This window comes from Bombina bombina, chromosome 1 (genome assembly GCF_027579735.1).
Source record: "Bombina bombina isolate aBomBom1 chromosome 1, aBomBom1.pri, whole genome shotgun sequence".
Classification (NCBI taxonomy): Eukaryota; Metazoa; Chordata; class Amphibia; order Anura; family Bombinatoridae; genus Bombina; species Bombina bombina.
The window spans coordinates 544,501,788-544,526,363 of record NC_069499.1 but is presented as its reverse complement, the minus strand read 5'-3'; the positions used below and the strand labels follow the sequence as shown (position 1 = coordinate 544,526,363).

The 24,576-nt window shown below is 36.3% G+C and overlaps 1 protein-coding gene across 6 annotated transcripts in view; it reads left to right on the top strand.

Annotated features, from left to right (window-relative positions):
• The first annotated feature begins 8,399 nt into the window (after positions 1–8,399).
• NBEAL1 (neurobeachin like 1) overlaps positions 8,400–24,576 on the top strand; it is a 759,124-nt gene continuing 742,947 nt past the window's right edge. For 5 of the 6 annotated variants that reach the window (XM_053698681.1, XM_053698678.1, XM_053698680.1 and 2 more), the window contains exons 1-2: positions 8,400–8,546; positions 10,910–11,408. In XM_053698681.1, coding sequence (XP_053554656.1) covers positions 11,358–11,408 — 51 coding nt within the window. In that variant the 5' untranslated portion in view covers positions 8,400–8,546; positions 10,910–11,357. Of the gene's footprint in view, positions 8,547–8,932; positions 8,952–10,909; positions 11,409–24,576 lie in introns of those variants that run through there. The other variant, XM_053698676.1, reaches the window with a different exon arrangement.

Here is a 24,576-nt window from a genome sequence, read left to right as displayed (position 1 = left end):
TGAAGGTGAGATGTCTTTTCTAATTGTGTCAATTTTATTTTTGAAGGGATCAGCAGTAATCTGAATAGTAAGTTTGGTAGTGGGCGGAGGTGCAGGCAGAGGTAGATGGGAGTTAAAGGTTGAGAACAGCCTTCTGGGATTGGATGCGAGATGACACAAGAGAGGAAAAATATACTTGTTTTTTTAACATAGCAATTACTCATATTTAAGGGCTAGCTCGGTACCCTTTTACCCAGGAGCCAGTAGGAACATTGTTTGAGCGCTGTGAGATATAACATTAGCATTAATTAGGGAGCATGTAGGGAGTTTCTAGGGTTAATTTTAGCTTTAGTGTAGTAGACAACCCCAAGTACTGATCTTGGCCCATTTTGGTATATTTCATGCCACCATTTCACCACTAAATGCGATCAAATTTAAAAAAAACGCTAAATTTTTCACAATTTTAAGTTTCTCACTGAAATTATTTACAAACAGCTTGTGTAATTATGGCACAAATGGTTGTAAAAGCTTCTCTGGGATCCCCTTTGTTCAGAAATAGCAGACATATATGACTTTGGCATTGCTTTTTGGTCATTAGAAGGCCGCTAAATGCTGCTGCGCATCACACGTGTATTATGGCTAGCAGTGAAGGGGTTAATTAGGTAGTTTGTAGGGAGCTTGCAGGGTTAATTTTAGCTTTAGTGTAAAGATAAGCCTCCCACCTGACACATCCCACCCCCTGATCCCTCCCAAACAGCTCCCTTCCCTCCCCCACAATTGTCCCCGCCATCTTAAGTACTGGCAGAAAGTCTGCTAGTACTAAAATAAACGGGGGTTTTTATAGCATATTTACATATGCTACTTTGTAGGATCCCCCTTAGCCCCCAACCTCCCTGATCCCCCCCAAAACAGCTCTCTAACCCTCCCCCTCTGCCTTATTGGGGGCCTTCTTAGGTACTGGCAGCTGTCTGCCAGTACCCAGTTTGCAAAAAAAAAAATTTTTTTTAATTTTTTTTGTGCTTTTCCTGTAGTGTAGATCCCCCCACAGACCAACCCCCACCCACTGACTAATGTATTTTTATATACTTATATCCCCCACTTTTTCACACTTTTAATATATAATTTTTCTGTAGTGTAGCGGTTCCCACCCGCTCCCTCCCCATGCACGCGCCCGCCCCCGCCCTCCCATGCACGCGTGCATCCCCGCCCACGATCCCGCCCCCCTCCACATCACCAGGGCCATCGATGGCCGCTACCCGCCTCCCACACCGGCTCCCACCCACCAACGGATTTAGCCGCTGATGTCCGGTGCAGAGAGGGCCACACAGTGGCTCTCTCTGCACCAGATGGCTAAAAAAGTTTATTGCAGGATGCCTCGATATCGAGGCATCACTGTAATAACCGGAAAGCAGCTGGAAGCAAGCAGGATTGCTTCCAGTTGCTTTCCAGACCGAGGACGTGCAGGGTACGTCCTTAGTCGTTAACTGACTTTTTTTTTGAGGACGTACCCTGCACGTCCTCGGTTGTTAAGGGGTTAAATAAAATGAGTGAAAAAATATTAAACCACGTTTGTAAAAGGTTTAAAATTGAAATGTGCATAGGTGAATTTCAATTTTAAATAAAAGCAGTCTTGCAATACACTTCCATTAGCAAAGATGCTTCTAGTAAACGTTATTACTGTTTTTCAGCAGCATATGCACATGTGAGGCACATTGCCACCCGTCCCTTAAAATACAGAACACTTATAAGTTACACATGCTTCAGGGTGTGCAGGGAGGAACATGAATAGTGCTGTCCAGAAACACAATACATGTTCCTCCCTGCACTCCCTGCACACCCTGCAGCATGTGTAACTCATAAGTGTCCAGGAAAACATGGCTGAGGTGGCAACCCTATGACTATGATACAAATTAAGTCTTCATTTATCCAATACACAACGCTGCCAGCTCTCTGAGCATGAATACAGGTGCTCAGCCCCTCACAACATATGTGGGTATGCCACAGAAAACCAGTAATAACTATTACTAGAATAATGTTTGCTAATGGAAGTATATTGCAAAAATGCTTCTATCTAAAACTTTCCATCCCTTTAAGTTTGTCTGTTAGTAGGAGGGATTGACTGCACTGCTTAGTGTTTGGTTAATGTATGTAAAGTAACAGCACCACCATCTGGATTAGAAATTATAATATTCTTTTAGAGTTATATAACCAACTGATTCAAAAAGCTCTAAGTGACTGTGTTTTTCTCTCTATGAACAAATCAAGGTCCTATATAAGGAAGCCACAACAGGAACAATTCTGTAGATTTAAAACCACATACCAGAAGCCACAATATTAAATGAGGAACTAAAATGTTTATGCATACTAAATAGTTAAAGTGTGCCTTGTTAGCTGCAGACTCATAAAACAAATGGTGCATGGAATTTGGATATTGAAAAACAATTGCAGCAAATAAAGACAGAATTGTGTACAAGGTGTTACTGATACTGACCCTAAAATTGCAAGATGATGCAAAATGAAAATTAGAAGATAAAATGTTTTGTTTGTCATTTTTTCTTGTAAAGCATATGTATAGAATCCCAAATTGTGTTTGTTGGTAGAGTAAAGCCATAAAGTGTATGTCTAAAATATTTAGGAAATAATGACACCCATGCTATTACACTACAGAAAATGACACAAAAAGAATCATTTTAATTTTGTACAGTGCATTTTCCCCATGTTTCAGTGTAATCTAACTGCACTTAAAAAGACATAAAACTGATTTTTTTTTTTTTTTTTTTTATAATAGCTTTTTATTGAAGTCATAAACAAATATAACAATAATGAAACGTCCAACAATAATAACAAAAGAGAATAGTACAATACTAATACCATGATCTTGCCAGATAAACAATACTAGATGTGCCCACCTTGTATAGATTCAAAAATATGAAGAGTAATACTCTATGGTGAGTGGTATAAGAATGGAGAAGCTATAGCTGGTTAGTGTTATGAAGGAGCATGGAGGTTTACTAGGCAATAAATCTAAACAGAAGGGGCATATAAATCCCACTTATTAAAGGTATTAGTAAAGATTTTGGACTATCCAGATTGAGACCTCAGATTTTATTTTTTTATATGGTATGTAGACTAGAAGTGACCCAACCTTGTGATGGATAAATACACCATAAGTTATTAATTTAGAAAATATAAAAGCAAGGAAGGGTTGGTTTTATGGGGGTAGAGGGAGGGGGGAAATAGAGTATATTCTCCACATTATCCTGAAAAGCGTTTGTAGCATAATATAAACTAATAAAGTAAGATAAACATGGATTGGCTTGTGTTTGGCCACTTATGGGCCAATTTAGCGGGGAGGGGGATAAGGGGACGCAGCGGGCAAGAGCCGCTCAAAGTGGAGTGGGGAGGGGAGTGGGGGGGGCGGAGCCAAATAGGGCATGAGAGCAGGTATGGAAAGCCTTATTGGATGGATATAAGGGTGGACTTCACAGGGAGGGCTTGTTATTTACATGACTACTGGGATGGGCATAGCTCCATCAAAGCGGAGTAATTATCTAAATATAGAGTTAAAGAGGGGTGGGGGACATTAGTATATATGAAACATAAGAGATTTCTAGAGGAGCTCCACCCCTAAGGGATTACCTACTATAGGCAGTGTGGGAAAAAGGCATAGGGGTATGACCCGCAGGCAGTCAGTACCGGCGGGAAAGGGAGGGGAGGAGCCCAACAGAGACATATAATTTTACATAAATATGGAACTCCACATAAGCAATGTCATATCCTGGAGACATAGATACAATAAGGCATAAACATAACGTATTTCCATGTACAGTTATAAGAGCAAAGAGTATTAAATACATTAAATGAACCCACTAGCGCCCAAACATAGACACATCTCTGCGGGCGAATGAGAAAGCACAAAAATAAAAATATAAGCATATTTATACATACATGAAAATCAGTGCAATAATCATTGAAGCAGAGAAAAGGCTGCAAACATCGGTGCCCCAAAGCTGCTGAGACACAGGAACATGGAGCAGCCATGGAGTAACATATCATGTGCCAAATAGATATTAAGCTTATGTGGGACCACGATTAGAAAACATTTGCTCTCTTCCCTTATATTGGAGTCAATAAATTAGAAATGACTAAATAGTAATATAAGGATTTCAAGTATTGCCAGTGAGAGGTGACATAAGAACAAAGTTAAAATGAGATCACATGTACAAAAAACATATATATAGTGAGCTCAAAAGTAAATTGAACCCAAACTCGGCCATGAAACTAGTAAATAGCCACTGTAAATATGTAGCATGGTTAGCTGGTAAGGAAAAGTGGGTGAGCTGTTTGTAATCTAGGAGGATTTTAGCTTGCTGTACAGTTCTACAAGGGGTAAATACACAAGTGACCCCTAATGCCACGAAAATGTAAGCTTACACAACACAAGTGAAAGCGTAATATATCTAATAATAATTAGGGTGGATTGTAGTGAGTTTAAGCATTGACACATAATAGAACTAGGAGCTAATATAACAGCAATCATAGTGACAAACTTAACTTATGCATTGTGAGTCTCATGAGAAATATATAGGAATGCTGAAAACATATTTGCGCATTACATGAGATAAGTTGCAATGATGAGTGACAGAACTAGCATGCTCAAACTACATATAACTGTGCTAAAACGCCGTGCATCTCATTCCCATATTGTAAACTTTTATATACAATTCTATCATAAGAGGCTTCATAGTGTTAACTTCAACTATATAAAAAAGGTACAGGGAATCATGACTTCAAACTAAGATACATGAGAACTTAAAATTCTGCCATCAGAGATAACTTTCCACTAACAGCTTAATAACTCAATATGAAAGGGTGTTCAGTCTAAACAGGGACAGACAGATTATGTAGCATTCGAGTCTCAGTTAGTCCCAATAGCTAGACATAGAAGAGAGGCAAGCAAAGGGTATATAAATAAATATAAATGCCAATGTGGGAGGATAACAGAATTTCAGCAAATATAAAAGGAACTAGAGGAAGCGTATAAGAGAGATAACATGAGCACTCAGCGATATTAAAGAATAGAATAGACATCATTTTCTGCTAGGCATTAGAACTCAAAAGGGCTATCAGTTAGTACCCGCTTCATCAGCAGACCTGAATAAAGCTTGAGGGGTGAATGCAGTTAGGGTCTGCGTGTACTCCGCTATAGGTAGACGGTCATTGAAGGAGTCTGAGGGTTGTGAATAGTGGATCTTTAACCTAGATCCCAAACGGAACAGTCATCTGTCCACAGACCCCTTCCCCTGATCTGTCCGGGACCTTACAGTAAGAGTGTTTACCCGATTCCAACCCGGGCATCAGGACACCCCTCTCTGAAGCGGTATACAAGCCTTTTAGGGAACACAGGCAGGGCATGTCGTTTGGAAGGAGGCTCCAACCGGGTCACGGTCACTGGTATCTCGCTCAGCGGTACCTCCGGGTCTGAGGTTCTGGCCACGACAATCTCCATGTTAGCATAAGGAGCGGTAGTAGCAACTTTCAGCTTATAGATCTGAGTTGTTTCTTTCCATAGTCTCCGTGTCTCCTCCATCTGTATTACGCGATGCTGCTCATCAGAAAACTGTGGAGCGCTGTCTCGTACACACATCCGTATCTGCAACTCAGGACTGGGAATCTGGATTGCTGTGATGCACAATTCCTCTGTCTCCCGATATGAAGTCATTTTCGGAGGTGGTGGATATAGATCGCAGGAACCCAGAACCTCCTCTATTACCATCGGCAGTGGCTCAGGCAATTGCGGGTCCATAGCAGCTCGCAGCTCTCTAGAGAGCACTTGCCGGTGTTTGTCCAGCAAGAGCCCCAGCTGGTGAAGTTCAAATACTATCTGTCTCTCCATAGTGTAGCTTACAGAGAGATTTAAAGGGAGAAGGTGTATCTTAGCGTGAAAGGATAAGACTTAGGTGTCTCCAAGATGGCGACTCACTCCATGCGGTAGTCTCAGCAAACAGAAAAGTTGGTTGCGTTGCCAGCTATTCTGCTTTGTTGTCCCATATTATGTGTCCTCTTGCTTTATGACATGTTACTGGATAACTATTGAGGTAGAGATAATCCTAATATACTAGGAATATAAGGTTTTTGTAGTCAAACATCAGGAGCTCTGATATGGCACGTCTTTCAGTATCGGCTGTTGGCTCCGCCCCCCCTAAAACTGATTTTTTATCCTTTCATGATTCATATAGAACATTACATTTTAAGCAACTTTTCAACATTTATTATTCAATTTGCTTCATTCTTTAGATATCCATTGTTGCAGCAGCAGGAATGCACAACCAGAAGTTAGCTAACACATCAACTAAGCCAATAACAAGAGGCATGTGTGCAGCCAACAATCCCCAGCAAGATCCTTGTGGTGCATTGCTGCTCCTGTACCTAGCTAGGTATGCTTTTCAACAAAGGATACAAAGAGAATGAAGCAAATGATATAACAGAAGTAAATGCTGTATCTGAATTACGAATATACATTTTCACTTTACTATCCCTTTAAAAATGAAGTCCAAATAAATACTGTATGTAGCAAAGTGATCAAAATAAATTGAACACCTGGCCCTCAAGGGCAAAGTTTAATCATATGGAACTATCCCCCCCCCCCCCTCTGCACTCCCATCCCTCTACATGTTCAGGGACCATCCTACCATACACTGAACCTGAGATAGCTCTACTCTGTTAATGAAGCCCCTTAATTAGCTCCCAACCTACCAGTCCCACATACTAGCTGGGAAATGGGGTGTTTGAAATAAGACTTTTCTATTGCCACTCTGAAGTCACAGGTAGAAATAAGGTGTGCCAAGCCTGAGGCTGAAACGGTTTAGCATTACTGTGTGTTGTAAATGCTAGCTTGTCTAAAGCTGATGCATGTGTGCTGTTATAGCATGAAGTTGTGAGAGTCAATAGAATAAGTTGGGGAGACACAGCTCTGAAAATGATGACTGTGTTTTAGTCTTTGTGAAAATGTTTGTCAGAGGTGTGATATGTTTGCAATGGTAGAAATAACAAGAGTTATGTAAAAATTGGAAAGTGGCAATCAAAGATTAGAATGGTAATTTGGAGGAACATTTTTGGTGGTTATGGGCATTGGAGACAGTAACAGGAAGCTAATATGGGGATTGGAATCCCCAAGGATGTATTTCAGTTTTGAATAAAAGTATATTTGTAATATACATGTATTAGCAAAAATGCTTCTAATAAAAGCTATAGCTGTTTCAAAATTGTATTTAAGTATGCACCATGCACCAGCATTTTAAACACAGCACTTTCTCAGAGAACCTAAGGTGCTTGCACCATCTGGTAATGACTCAGTTTGTAAATTGCTGACATGATACAAGCCCCACTGGCACTCTGAGCAGCTGCAGTATTTAAAATGCTGGTGCACTGAGAATGTCTAGCTATGCTTCACATGCATGCTCAGAGAAAAATGTTATTACTAAAACAGCATTTTTGCCAGTACATGTATATTGTAACTAAGTACAGTATGCTTCTAAATTCCATTCAAAGATGTAATTCACCTATGTGCAAGACTGTCCCTTTAAAAGAAGTAGCCGTGTCAGCGTTATTGCTTAGGATGCTGAAGATTCTGAGAATGATAGTTGTGATCTGACGATGTCATACATGACATTTTAAATAAAGGGAATGTTAAAGTCACATAAAGATTACAAATGAAATGTGCATGAGCACATTTCAATTTTGACTACAATACTTTCAGAAAAAGTTAAAACTGTTTCAACTTCCTCATCATACACACATATTCTGAGTGCTATGACAAAGCTGGTGATGGCATGTCGTACAAGAGTGACCCTGCTGACAATCTCAGAATGCGCACAAAACAGTAATTACTTTTACTAGAAGCATTTCTGCTCCGAAAGTAAATTATAGAAATGCCTCCATTTAAAATTGAAATGCACTCATTCATACACATTTTAATTTTCATCAGGTCCTTTAAATTAGTTGAATGTGAGGACGTCTGATTTTATATATAAATGTTGTAATGCTACAGTGACACAAATGTCCAGCAACACTACTGCATGGCGATCCAAATGTTTCCGCCAATCGTTGGGAAGTAACAGTACCTGTAAGCCTTGGTATGCAAATTACGGTGCTGCCGCAGCCACTATGGGGATATAGTTTATGATTCACTGAATCCTTCTACCATTTTTTTAGAAAAATGTTTGACAACAAACCTTGCTTTATACAACTTTTCAGTTTACATCATATTTTATTTTTCAAAGATCCTTTGTCAGATATAACCAGGCGGCGTCAGAAACTAGAGGATGTCATGATATGCACACCTGAGTCTCAGGTACACACTGCGCATGCTCTGAACATAACGTGTGGCAACTGGATGGGGGCGTGAACAGGCCCGGTTCGTCACGAAGGGGAGGGTAAGCTGCCTGCTGCGCGCTCCAGGGGTGACAGGCCACGAGAGCGCGCAAGTGAAGGGACAGTGGCACAACCCAGAGACACCGAGTGACCAAGTCCGTGAGAAAAGGGACACGGGAAAAGGAGACAGAAGTGTAAGTGTGGATAGTGGGAGAGAGTTGACTTCCGGGAGATCCAGGCCTGGAGGGTGATGTGGAAGTTAGGGAAGGGGAGGCTGTCACTGTGGCAGAGGGAGTGTGCTACGTAGATATATATATGCACACAGGGCAGAGGGAGTGAGCGACTTAGAGAGAAAACACATTCCACATATATTGATAGATGCACAGTAAGCTTGATAATAAGTGACCGAATGCATTTAGTGAATTATATTTGTAATAATGAGACACACAACTAATACACACAGTCAAAATTATATACTTTAAGAATGAAACCTTGAGAGACTGCAAGGGACACAAAAAGTGTCGGGCAGAGTGGAACTGAGGGTAAGACAACACATATGGCCCAGAGACATCAGGTGTGACAGTCAGACAACAACAAAGGTAACAAAAGTGAAATAGTTGGACACTGACACTTAGGGAATGAGAGAGAATCATAATTAAAGGGACATAAAAATGTTCTGTTCTGTTACTTGTTGATAACTGTTTAATTCCTGCAAAGAGAAGATCTAGCTGAACACATCCATCAATCAGAGTATCTATTTAACAGGGTTTAAATTCTCTTTAACATTGTTATATTCCACACAATTATTTCACATCGAATACTTCCCTAAATGTCCTAAGCAGAAGAGATTAGATAAAGTAAACCTAAGTTTCAGCATGACATTTCCCTTTTCTTTAAAGAATATCAAGGAATTGGACAGCCCACTTTTAATTCAAATTACAGGAAAGGGGGGTAAAAAAAAGCGTAAACTATGTCTCCGTAAATACCAGTGGGGCTTTTGTATGTAATTAAAGTATCTATCTGTCTGTCTATCTGTCACATAAGAGGAAGATTAAATTACAGTTGAGAACTGTAACTGAAAATGTTATAAATGCTACAAATTATTTTAAAATTGAGACAGAATAAAATATGGTGGGAGATTGACTGAGGGCAACTGAGATTAGTTTGGCAGCCTATTAGACTAGGAGAAGAATAATATCACTAAGTGAAGTCGGGGCATGTAGTGGAGAGAGTTAGATCTAAGACTAAATTAACTAACTGAACAGTGTGTGGCCTAGACACCTGCCTAGAATTCATTCATGTGCCTTTTTTATGGTTTCACTTTTTTATTTTTTGGAAACGCGTAACATTTGTTTAACCACAAACTTTATTATGGGATACAATTCACCCGTTATTTATACACTGACATTTTCTGTTGAGCCTGCCATTTCATGCAAGTCCTGTCTGACAAGAAAAGCCTAGCTAATAAAGGACACACCATAGATATGCTCATCAGTGCGTGCCCCATTAGATCAAATCAGTTGCCACACAAATACTTTGCTGTCCTATCAAAACAATACAGATTGAGAGAGTAAAAAAAAAGCAAAATGCTTGTATTCATTCCAGAATATGAACTCTGCACTCATCCCCAAATATGCTTCATGAAAATGCATTAAGAAAAATGTACTTAACTAGAAGCTAGTCATATTTAAAGGGAAACTTTTATTTCCCATAATGCATGTTTATTATTTATTTTGTTTGCTTTTCATTGCATTTTAAATGGGAAGATATTATTTTTCCTTTGCCACCAGAGGTGCATTGTGTGGTATTCAGTACCTTTGCCTCTACCAGGCTTCACTGTGATTGCTTTAAGGGAAAGTTGCTTTTATATATATATATATATATATATATATATATATATATAATGTCCTTATTTGCGGCAACAAAGGAGATAGTATAAATAACACTCAAGAGGCTTCTTAAGGGGTGTGCTTCTGGGCTGCAAAGCAATCCATATTTTGATTACAAAATCAGTTTTAATTCATTTTGTAGGAACATATATTGTAATGCATATCTTGCTTAAATTCTGAGGTGTTCATATTGATTCATTTTAATATTCGTTCAACTATGTTACTGTTTGCTTCACAGTGATACATGGTACACAGTGATTGATTAGGTCAGTGCATGAGCCCTTTTACATATTTTAGTCTTTTTAGAGAGTGTATTTCAATTTGTTGTTGGTATTTTGAAGTAATGTACCGTATTGCTTATATGTATATTTAAAAAAAATATATTATTATGTCCCTTTAAACTCTGGCATGAATTATCAAGTGTTATTTGGGACTGGCATCTAACATACATACCATTCTATAGGATAGGAATTAGAGAAATGTAGCTTCCTGGTAGGACTAATGTAACAGGCAGATACATAAAAAAAAATTCTTTAGTTTACAAGTAATTTATTGACAAACTATATACATGTTTTTAGTTGTACACTTAAATTTAAAATGATGAAAACAGTTTTGAAAACCTGGTTCATCCCTCTTCCTTGTTTACTAATTAGTTTTCTTATATGCAGGTGAATCATTTCAGCTTTCTCATCTACACCAGAACAAGCAGTGCTTTCTTTATGTACATCAGTATTGTATGCAGTGGATATATTAATGTATTTCACGCAGCGCAAGATGACACATTGGAATACAAGAGGAAATTTCAAATGATTTGGTGCCTTTTTATTTCATTTTTGATGTTCTAACTTTTTTATTTTGTTCCAATGGAGAATGGATTATTGAAAAAAAATAAAAAAATAATGCAGAGCAAGGGAATATCCTGCTAATCTGGTTTTTGACTGGTTTGATCTGCAGACAACTTGCCTTCTTGTTTTAGCATTTCTTGTTTATATCCGAGAGAAGCTTTCAGTAAATCTGATGGAAATTTGAATATAAACTACTAAAAATGAACCACTGTGCAGTGAAGAGTGGACTCTTTTGAAAGCATCTCCTGCAAGTCAGGAGAGGAAGTCAAGGATGGCGTCAAAAGAGAGACTATATGAACTTTGGACGCTGTATTGCAAAAAGGTAAATGTTTCTTTGTATTATGTCAGATTACATTTCTATATGACTGCTTCTCACACATGCAGATTTACCAAAGGTTCTCTTCTGTGCATTTGAACATGGTCATGTATAGATACAGGAAGTTATTAATCTCTGTAGGGGAAGTAGAAAGGAAAATATGAATACGATAACTGGAGGTGTGTGATCCATTACATTACGTTTTAAAGGGTTGAAAGAAAAACTAAACCATTTTTTTTTTACATTTTTATTTTTTTATTTTTTATGAAAAATCAGAGATCCTGGTTTCTGCTCACTTGAGAATAATATTATTGTTTTTATTCCTAAAGGGACGATAAACACCTTATGATTACAAGACACTTCTGTTGTGTTGTTATAAAATAAAACGTCACCTAAGCCTAAATTTTTTTTTTTTTTTTTTTTTTTTTAACAAATGAACATTTTTTGCTGCATATTTTTTTCATTAGTCAAATTCCACCCACCACGTGTCTCATTTGGAAGAGCCAATCGTGGCTTGAGTTTGCTGCTGACAAGGCTAACCATGGTCCTATGTATAAACTGCATTGTTTTGCATTTCTTATCTGTTAAAGTAATTTAGGGAAATATATGGAACAGGGTTAGCCTTTAGATGCCTGCAACATGCTTTTTTATTTCTGAGAATCTGAAAAGCCATAATGTTCATCGCTAAATTACTTGAAAAATAGGCACAATGAATAATACAATTTTATTCCAAAGTTGTTTTAGTATACATAACTAAACTATTTTATTTTAAAATCGCAAGGTGTTTAGTCCCTTTAGTAAGACACATCCCCTCCCCTATTAAGTTGGAAATTCCCAATTTTTCCTTTGCTTGAAAAAAAATATGCGCTTTGCAGTTGTGCTGTGAATCTGATAGATACTTGAAAACTTTTAAATTTCAGTTTTTCTATTTGTTAAATGTTTGATGCAGAACACACAAGTTTAGCACTTTTAACACATTCTAAGGAGATTTTGGGGTCGATTTATCAACCCCTTCGCCTGCCTACGACTGCAGGTTCTCACAAGAGAACCTGCAGTCCGTATTTATGAAGCAGCGGTCATTAGATCGCTTCTTCCCTAACCTTTTGCCATCTCTTAGGTGGCGAATTTAAATTTCCCTGGTCTCATCCGACCGGGGAGATTGACAGATCCTGCCCGCGTGTGTTTGGCTGTGCGCAGGCAGAGGGTAGGATTTCAGTGGTGAGCTGTGGCGGACAGGGGTGCGTATGTGCACCCCTATCCACTGCAGCTTGATAAATCGACCCCTTTGATGGCACAGTTATTTAAATTATATACAAGCAACTTGTTTATACACTGTTTACAAATATTTCATGTTTCTTTTTTTGTTTTTGTATTCTCATTTTTGTAAAACATTCGTTTTCAGAGGGTTTGGTGTTTTAGATTATTTGTTTGTTTTTTAATAGTAATAAAAAAACTTCTACAGCAGCACTGCCCATAAAACACAGCACTGGTATGTGAAGAAACAAGGTCTTAGTCAGGGCTGAAATATTTTCTTGCAAATATTTTGACAACTCACAGTAAAGGCACAGAATACATTAAATGCACAGTTTGTCTGTAATCATTTACTCTGCTGAGCAAGTTCTTTTAATGAAACTTAGTCACTGGTTATATTCTGTATTTTTACTGAATTATTACTTTACAAACTAAAGAGCATTCTTAAAAAGCATTAGTTCTATATTTTATTACTTTTACTTTAAAGAGAGAGTATGGCATGAAAAAGTACTTTGAGACTTTCAAAAAATAAAATATGTTGTGGTCAAAATGGGAATAAAAATCATCCCTGAAAATAATGAAACCAGTCTCTTTATTAATATGGAATGGCAGAACAGAAATGTTTTTCAGATCTGCTTGATTGTCTCAGTAAGGTCATCTCACACAATATTTCAAAGAGTTCGGGTTTGATTAAAGAGACACAAGGGTTATTTTTTAATATGTTGCATGTAAAAGAGGAGATTTTAAAAATTATTACAATTATTTGTTTGTTATATAACGGATGTGTCTGTGTTTTTATTCTTATGAGTCATGTCACTGTCCACTAATGACATCCTGGGAGCTCTTCTTACTAGCCAGTGAGCAATCAGTCCTTAAAGGGACAGTAAAATAAAAATTAAACTTTCATAATACAGATTAGATAGCCTGTGCAATTTTAAACAACTTTTCAATTTGCTTATATTATCTAATTTACTTACGACTAGATTACGAGTTTTGCGTTATAGTGAAAAAGCAGCGTTAGGTTATAACGCTGCTTTTTCACTACCACTGGTATTACGAGTCTTGCAGGTTTAGGGGCACCGCACACTTTTTTGGCCTTACCACAAATCAACTTACGCAAATTGTGTATAGTCTTTTCTTCCATGGGACTTCCATAGCGCCGGTATTACGAGCTTTTCCTGGGAGGCCAAAAAGTGAGCGGTACACCCTATCCCATCAAGATTCGAACCTATTAATCCCTAAACCGAGACCCTCCCGCATTGCAAACACTAAAATAAAATTATTAACCCCTAAACCGCCGCACTCCCGCCTCGCAAACACTAGTTAAATATTATTAACCCCTAATCTGCCACCCCTAACATCGCCGCCACCTACCTACATTTATTATCCTCTAACTGCTGCCCCCAACGTCGCCGCTACTATACTAAATTTATTAACCCCTAAATCTAAGTCTATCCCTAACCCTAACACCCCCTAACTTAAATATAATTAAAATAAATCTAAATAAAAATTACTATCATTACCTAAATAATTCCTATTTAAAACTAAATACTTACCTGTAAAATAAACCCTAAGCTAGCTACAATGTAAACTATTAGTTGTATTGTAGCTAGCTTAGGGTTTATTTTACAGGTATTTAGTTTTAAATAGGAATTATTTAGTTATTAATAGTAGGTTTTATTTAGATTTCTTTTAATTATATTTAATTTAGGGGGTGTTAGGGTTAGACTTAGGTTTAGGGGTTAATAACTTTAATATAGTGGTGGTGACGTTGGGGGCGGCAGATTAGGGGGTTAATAAATGTAGATAGGTGGCGGCGATGTTAGGGATCAGATGTTAATAATATTTAACTAATGTTTGTGATGTGGGAGTGCGGCGGTTTAGGGGTTAATATGTTTATTATAGTGGCGGCGATGTCCGGAGTGGCAGATTAGGGGTTAATAAGTATAATGTAGGTGTCGGGGACGGTGACAATAAAGTGCAAGTTAGCACCGCATAGCCTCTATACCTTGTTGAAAAACATACCTAGGAAGGCTCAGGAGCAGCAATGCACTGCTAGCTGCTGATTGGTGGCTCTATCATACACACACACACACACACACACACACACACACACACACACACACACACACACACACACACACACACATATACACATATATACATCATAAAATGACAGAAGTAAATTCTAAGATCTAAGAAATTATAGGTTCTATCAAAATCATAAAATAAAAAAATTGAGTTTCATGTCCCTTTAACCATGTAGTTTAAAAAAATAAAATATCTAAAAGAACAACTCAACAAAAGGTAATGGTACAACTTAGGAAGTGGCTGTCTGTTTGTACCTGGTCTGTGGGATAGATGCTTGCTGACAGATAATGAGGGCTCTGGGAGCTCTGCTGTTGGAAACAAGACCCATTCCACAAGCATAAGAAAAAGAAACGTCACCCAAATGATGTCTTAAATTTAGAGGTCTTCCTAGGAAACTATGATTTGAAAAGTTTGTGGCAAGATAATAAACAAATCCATTAATAAATACAGAGAATCACAGAAACCTTGAAGTGATTTCATACATGGGGTGAAATGACTAATGCAATGTATTTATATCTTTATATGTTTGCTAAATTATGTACCTCTCATGCATAAGATGGAAATTGTATACACGGGTATTTGTGAATCTTACCCCTTTCTCAGGACCCACAGTTTATAATGTTGTCTGTCTCTCTAGTTTCCTTGTCATAATTTTGTTCACTGTTGACTGTAAAAGTGTTAGTTCCTGAATAAGAAAACATATTGTATGGTAACTAGATAGTAAATGGTTACTTAGCAAATATTACTGTTTCCTGGCTCACTGCACATGTGTTGTATATGAACAAAACCACAAAGGTGAAATACCAGACATTGACTTTCTTGACCTCTCTATATAGATAATCTTTTTTTTTTTTTCTGCTGAAATGACAGCTTTAAGCTTTATAGCTACGGTTTCCCAATTTCCTCTTCTTCTTTTTTTGTTGGCAATATTTTATTAATATTCTGAAAACATACAAGAAAAATTATTTAATGCAGTGCAACCCAAGTTATTTGACTCCAACACTTAAAGTGAAGGTCCATTTTGATGAATTAGTGCCCGGTTTTTAATAAACCTATTAAAAACAAGGGCACTTTAATTCATAAAAATTGACATTTCACTGTTTTCTTAAAAACTTACCTTTTAATCCTGGTAGCCGCTCCAGTACTTCCTCCGCCACTCGCAAGCGATCTACGCAGGTCCAAAATGATGAATCCGGCTTCCTCCAATCACAGCGTTGCATCAGGCCAAGATTCCACCGGGGGGAAGCTGTTATTGGAGAAAGTCTGATTCATCATTTCTGACATCTGCAGAGGCTTCTGACAGCCTGGGGAATTGCTGGAGCGGCAGTCAGGATTAAAAGGTAAGTTTTTGAAGAAAACAGTGAAATGTCAATTTTGATGAATTAAAGTGCCCTTGTTTTTAAAAGGTTTATTAAAAACTGGGCACTAATTCATCAAAATGGACCTTCACTTTAATGGCCTTAAGATTATTCACAATAAAATAATACATTGATTAATTATTGACCATTTTGTGAACTTCCGTCTCCCTAGTCTGTATCAATTTTAAGTCCTCTTATAACCAAGAATGTAGAAGTCCAGTTTATATGTCCATCTTTAGAAAGGAGTATTTGTGCAATAAGACTTGGAGTTCTATCTAGTTCTAAATATAATATTAAAGTATGCAGCTTACAATCAAGAAATGAAACTAGAAAAATAGTGATAGAAGGAATGGAAAAAAGGATGACTGACATTGCCAGTGCTATAAATAGGGGGGTGGGGCCGCCACATCGTTGCCCAAGAGCCTGATGTTAAGTACTCTGTGACTCCAGCTGCTTCTTCTTCAGCTTTCCCAAACCTCTAAAACCTCCTCTTTTTTACAGGTACAAATCCCCAAATCCAGAATTCCAAAATCCAAACTTTTTAATTTAATATTTTTTGTAATTTTTTTTTTTTTAACAAAAATTACTATTGTCCCCTGCCTGTAAAACACAATCTTATCTGCCTATGTATCTGTTTGTTTTTTGTGTTCTATAATGAAAATAATAGTCTATACAGTACTGTATAGTAATTTTTGTTATACGTGCAAACTAAAGGTAGTTTAAAAAAAAAAAAAAATTATACTTTTGCACTACAAAAGTATAATTATTTAAAAAAAAAAAAAACTACCTTTAGGTTGCACGTATAAGCTGTATAATGACATGTAAATATTGCCTAAATAACATAACATATTGTTGTTTACACTTGGTCCCATCCCCTCTCCAAACTGTCCCATTTTAAGGATGCAAATATTCCAAAATCCAAACTATTTTGAAATTTAAACCTTTTCTGGTCCCAAGCAGTTTGAATAAAAGGTTTTCTACCTGTATCTAGATAATTTGCATCTAGTTCTGAAATTTGATAACTTTATTTTATTTATTATTAGTTCAAAGTGTGGGACAGATGACTTCCAGAATTTAGCAATGCATGTTATTAACAGATCTACTAAATCTTTCACTGGGAGATGCTATAATGCTTGTTGTGGTGAAAGGGTGACACTCTGTCCTAGAACCTCACTAATGAAGGTCAAGGTTTCCACCATATAGTACTAACTTGTGAGTATGTCCACCACATGTGACAATAAGTACCAAGATCTCTACAGTTTCTATAACAAATTGACCTTGACATGTCACCTATATGATTTAACCTTGTAGGGCACATGTACCATGGATAAACCAATTTTAAAACATTTTCTTTAAGGTTAGCACTACAGGAAAATGTGCCCCCTTTATATAGATTGGTAACCAAATCAGAAATTGAATAAGATATTTGTAAGATATTTCCTCCCAATTATATATAAATTTAAATTTCTGAGGACCACAAGACAAATTGAATGTAGGATATAGCCCTGATAAAGCACCCTTAACTCTGGAATAGGAAAGACAAAGCAATTCAAAATAATTTGCTATGGAACCATCCCTGATTTTTTTTACCCCTATTACCCTAGATATCAGCTGCAGATAATGAAACCAAGAATGTTGAAAGCACAGACGTAATTATTTATGTTCATTATATGTGAGGAAGTGATTTCTCCTTATAATATCTGCAATTCCCAAATATTATCAACCTCTCTGCTTACTGCTGAATCATTTAACAAAGGGGGAGCTGTTTCCAAGAAGAGAGAATCTCCTAGTTGTATAGTCCCAAAGTCTGATGCTGTGTGAAATGGTGGTATAAATTTTCAAGCCAGAGTGGTTAGAGTAGGTGGCTACTTGGTTTGACGCCAACCATACTACTCTCCAGCTGCACCCATGCAATTTAATCTTTCTTGTTATGCCATAATGCAATTTGTAGAGGTGATTGCATACAAGATATCGTGCTTTTAAATTAAAGTCATATAATATTGACTTGCAGTGGTTTTTATTTTTCGAAGGTGATGCAAACAAACGTTTGCTATTTTTGGATTTTATATATTTTATGTGAATGAACCTTTGTCTCTGAATATATGTATAAACAGATTCTAGATTGATGTGAGTAAAATCTACTGTGGTAGTGCAAAGTAGTCCGTTAATTAATCTGACTTATAGCATGTGAGTGAACCTTATTATATGATTATGTGTATATATCTACCAATTCTTCAATAATGTGAGCAGATGGTAATCTAAACACTGTATTCTAAGATCTACTGTGGTAGTGGACAAAGTACGGAGTTGATCTAACAAATAACAGGATCTGATAATTCTATGTGACAAAAATTTAATATGACATAAAATTCTAAAAATCATACATAAAAAATACAATTCAAGAAGTCTAAAAATAATTAATAAACTAATTAATAAAATTACACATATGGAGTCTATTCCAGTACTTTAAATATAGCTTGACCTGCCCTACCGCTATACATCTTGATAAAGGCCCCTGGCGGCTGAAACGTGTAGAGACTAGCTTGCTGTGGACACTATCAACCGAATCACTTCCAGCTGGTAAGATCTATTTTGTATAGCGGTAGGGCAGATACATCAAGCTATATCTAAAGTACTGGAATAGACTCCATATGTGTAATCCCTGTCCCATGATCCACTATTACAATTAGACCTATCTAAACGGAACAATCTTTACCAGTCTGAAAAGTCACGGCTATTGTTGAAAATTGTTTGGAATCGTAGTGTATCTACTATGTAAACGGATCCCTGCTGACCCTGCAAACTGGAACTGCTAAACTGTCAGAACAGATACACTGAAACAGTTTGTTTCTCAAAGTCACCGTCTGAATTGTTCACAGCACGCAAACGGATTCTGCAAACGGATACTGCAAACAGGTTATACCTACCCGGGATATCTTATAATCACGGAGACAATATTTGATCCTTGTCACGTTGAGTACACATATATAAGATATATTGTGTAAACCTTAAAGATACAAGTAACACCTGGGACTGGTTTGGTAATTACCACTAACGTATAAACAGATACAGTTGTACCATTATATGCCTGTTAGAATACGGATTGTTTGCTAGCGGTTAACATATCTTAGCGGATCTAGCTGATATATTGTTATAATACCTGATTCAAGTCATTGCTGTTCACATATTGTTTTTGATGCCGGCATCTTTTTAAAGATTTGATTTTATTAATTAGTTTATTAATTATTTTTAGACTTCTTGAATTGTATTTTTTATGTATGATTTTTAGAATTATATAATATGTCATATTAAATTTTTGTCACATAGAATTATCAGATCCTGTTATTTGTTAGATCAATTCCGTACTTTGTCCACTACCACAGTAGATCTTAGAATACAGTGTTTAGATTACCATCTGCTCACATTATTGAAGAATTGGTAGATATACACATAATCATATAATAAGGTTCACTCACATGCTATAAGTCAGATTAATTCATGGACTACTTTGCACTACCACAGTAGATTTTACTCACATCAATCTAGAATCTGTTTATACATATATTCAGAGACAAAGGTTCATTCACATAAAATATATAAAATCCAAAAATAGCAAACGTTTGTTTGCATCATCTTCGAAAAATAAAAACCACTGCAAGTCAATATTATATGACCTATAATTTAAAAGCACGATATCTCGTATGCAATCAACTCTACAAATTGCCCTTCAGTCTCTTAGCTGCTTAGCGCTATCCCAACTCTCTCTTCTTTCATTTTGAAAATTCTGGGTGATTTTTTGAGGTTATATCACCTACACTGGGACTAGCTGACAAGAGATTGAGTGTAGTATCTTTGAATAACTCTAGATATTTCTTCATAATGCAATTTGTGCCAGCTGAATAATAATATGATTGGAGGTCAAGAACCCCCCAATCCCCCCAGAACTATGTGCTGTCATAGTTCTCTTATCCTCGGTTTGCCCTTCTTACAAATAAAGAATACTGCTGGAATAGGAAGAGCCCTATTTCCTCTTTTTTTATATGACAATTGATATGACAAAATGTATGTTTCATGTTGTATATGTCAGAGGAAACTGGATTGTAACATAGGAATGCACAATGGCCTCTGATTACTGCTTTATAATTTGTGTTGTTTGTATAAAATACATTTAATTATTTTTCCCATCAGAATGGCTCTTAGGTGTTGTGAGATCTGAGAATTATCATTGTTTATTTTGAAAGCCTAAATATATTACACAGGATAATATGAGAGTGGGGGAAATGACTTAATTAAAGGATCATTAAATATCGTAGAATTACATATCCAACAGATGTATAATAAAAAGACAATGCAATAGCAGTTTATCTGAATTTCAAATGAGTAGCAGATTTTCCAAATTTCATAACCCACCCCCTGTATCATGTGACAGTCATCACCCAATCATAGACTCCTATTCATATATACTATGTACTCTTGCACATGCTTAGCAGAAGCAGATGTTCAGAAAGTGTTCATATAAAAGACTGTAACAAATTTGATAATGGAAGTCAATTGGAAATTTTTTATTACATGCTCTATCTTAATCATGTAAGTTTAATTTTGACTTTAGTGCCATTTAAGGAGAGATAGGCCCTGCCTACAAGTTGTATTTATGGCATCCATATCTAAGGTGTTATAAAGTTATAAGAGCCCATAACTCACAGGTCAAAAGTTATTGCCGATTTACAGTTTTTCAAGACCATTTTACACTTCAAATTTAATGACTAAAGGCACTTGATAAGGTCCCAAGCTTTCTTGAAATCTTTGCAAGTATTCAAAGACAATTTAAAATAATTCTATTATTTTGCACATATGCAAAACAATCTGAAATGGCCATAGCACTTACCCCATTAGTGGACTGCTGTATTTTACACAGTGTTAGAAGCAAAAACCCTGAGATGTTGCATATCTATTTTCCATATCTTACCCAGAATCCTCTGGTGCATTGGTTACAATTTATACAGAGTATTTCTGGGTAAGGCAAGCGGGGGAAATTAGATGTGCTAATTGCCTATGCAATAATTTCTGTTATTATACTTTTATGAATTGGAGGATGTTAATCTCATGCTTTTATCTCCACCATAATTTTAAATAATTATATATATATATATATATATATATATATATATATATATATATATATATATATATATATATATATATATATATATGAAGAAGCGAGTAGCCAATGTATAAAAATAAAAGTTCCAATTTTTAATGGTCAATTCTAAAAAGTTATAACAGGATTCAAATAGAAAGGTCTGACATGTTTCGGCCAATGGCCTTAATCTTAGACAGTGATTCTATGTGGAAAACCGCCAACATTTAAAAGCAGTACTTGAACCCTATTGGTTATTTGAGAAAAGGTAATCAATCAGTAACAGTTGTGATTACACAAATTGATGCAGAGGATACCAACAGAAACAAAAGATAAATTAAATAAGTTAGTAAATTCATCTTAGGTACAATATAGCAAATTTCTAACATATAAACAATGTGAATTAAATTAATCAGAAAATCAGTTTGCAAAATTCTCTATACTTTTAGTACACAGTTGTTATTATAATTGAAATATATAACTTCATGAATTAAAGAAAGAGAAACCAAATTTAGTTGAATGCAAACAGCAGGATATACATAAAGAAAATATATATATATATATATATATATATATATATATATATATATATATATATATATATATATATATATATATATATATTGGTAGTAATAATAATAACCAGTTACCAAAACAACAAAAGTGGAAAAAAGGGGGACTATGCAATGAAATATATATACGCATAGTTCAGAAAAATATTGGCCATATATATATATATAATATATATATATATATATATATGTATATATATATATATATATGTATGTACAAGAGTGTGCTATGTAGTAAGAGAGCGTGGTCTCAAACAATGGAGTACTACAACACTCCTGCGCACAGGTACATAGATGCATATAGTGACCCATTAATATGTCCTAATTTTGGCTATTATTGGTAAGTAAATAATATATATATGTGCATAAGGAGACCTAAGTATAAATGAATTACTAATTTATAATTTATTAATTTATTGATTTATTGAGATGGCGAAGGTGTTGAAAAAAAGGGGGAATACATAAAGATTATTCCCAAAAGTTTATAACATCATGAACAGAGTTATAACCCATTGGAATACGTGTTTCCAATGTAAAGATCCAAAAAGCCTCTTGTTTCAACAGAGCTTTATTAATATCACCACCTCTGGGGGCTACTTTGACTTGCTCAATGACTTTCCATTTGAAAGTAGTGTTACTACTGTTGTGCCTTTGAATAAAGTGTTTAGCCATGTTTGAGCATGGATCTGACCGTTTTATATCTGACAAGTGTTGCCTAATGCGTTCTCTGACCTCTCTTGTGGTACAACCCACATATTGCTTATTTGTGCATGTGCACCAAATCAGATAAACTACATTTTTGGATCTGCAATTTACACATCCATTACCTTTATATGTTTTATTGGTGACAGCAGATGAAAAATCATTTCCCTTGTGTATAAAGCTGCATGGAATGCAAGCACTATACCCACATTTATACATCCCCTTGGAATTCAACCAGGAGTTGGAACTGGATGGTTTTGTGGGCAATACACTGGGCGCGATCTGATTACCTATAGTCACACCTCTTCTATAGGAGAATTTACACCCTTTTTCTAAAGTTGTTGTTAAGCCTTCGTCTGCTTGAAGCATAGGCATGTGTCTACGTATAATTTTGCAGATCTCTTTGTAGTCCGAGGAGTACTGTGTGACAAACGTCACTTGATCAACCGACTCCTTTTTTGTTTTTGATTTATCTTTAAGCAAAATGCTTCTGTCTATAGAGTCAACCTCTAATTTTGCCTTATTAACGGTTGTCTTACTATAGCCTCTTTGCGAGAGTCTTTTAGTAAGATCTTTACTCTGAGTGGCATAATCAGATTTCTCTGAACAGTTTCGTTTGACTCTGATAAATTGTCCTTTGGCAATTGCATAAGGAACTTTGGGTGGGTGGTTGCTCTTACCATGCAAGAGTGTGTTTCCAGATATTGGTTTTCTATATATCTGTGATTTGACTTTATTCGTGTCAAGAGCGATACTGAGTTCAACATCTAGAAAATTGATTTTGATTTGATTAGTTTCAAAGGTGAATTGTAGATCCCAATCATTACCATTTAAGAATTCAACAAAATTCTTAACAGTGGTAGTGCTGCCCTTCCAAACCAGAAGTAGATCATCAATATAGCGATGATAACTCTTTATGCAGTGAGTGTATGGATTAGCATCTCCATAAATCATGTGGAGCTTAAACCATCCCATCACCAGGTTGGCATATGAGGGCGCAAATTTCGCCCCCATCGCAGTACCTTTTTAACTGTAAATAAAACAAATCTTCAAATTTGAAATAATTGTGAGTCAAAAGATATTGCAGAATTTCTAAAATAAATGCTATAAATTCCTCAGTGTAGTTAGACCTTTGTTCAAGGAAGAATTTTATAGCTAACTTGCCCATGGTGTGTGGGATGGATGAGTAGAGTGCTACAACGTCAATGGTAAGCCAGGTGTAGTTGTCTTCCCATGTGAAATCATCAAAAATCTGAAGCACATGCTTAGTGTCTTTAAGAAAACTGGGTAAGGAATAGACTATGGGCTGTAAAATGCTGTCTAGCCATTCAGACAGAGGCTCACAAAGTGAGCCTATGCCTGACACTATAGGTCTACCTTTAACGTTGATGATACTTTTATGAACTTTGGGCAGCACATGGATGATAGGGGTAACTGGGTTATCCACTACAAGAAACTCAAAAGTTTTTACATCAATATGGCCATTCTCTAGGCCATCATCAAGAAGAGATATTAATTCTTTCTTGAAACTCTGCACCGGATTACATGGTAAAACACGATAGTTATTTGGATTACTAATTTGTCTCATAATCTCACCCTTGTAGGACTTAACGTCCCAAACCACCACACTTCCACCCTTGTCAGCATTTTTTATTACAAGGTCAGGGTTAGATTTTAGTGAGGACAATGCTAATTTCAGATTTTGTCAAATTGTTTTTCCCTGTATAGGGTTTTTTAGATAATTCAATAAGGTCATTTTCGACTCTCTTTTGAAAAGAAACCAAAATATCACCCCTCGATTGTAAGGGGTAAAATGTCGATTTTGGCTTGAAGCCAATATGTGCATTTTGTGTCTTCTGTATCTTGGTCTCTGGAGAAAGACTCTGTTCATTAAGTGAAACTAAAGTTTCAATGTCTCTAATTTCAGAGAAATCTAAATGCATTGAATTAGACACAATATGGTCTTTGTAAAATTGAGAGATACTTGTAGAAACTTCACTTACATTTTCATTGTCAATGGTTTGTTCATTTGTCAATCGATAATGTTTTTTCAAAGTTAGTGA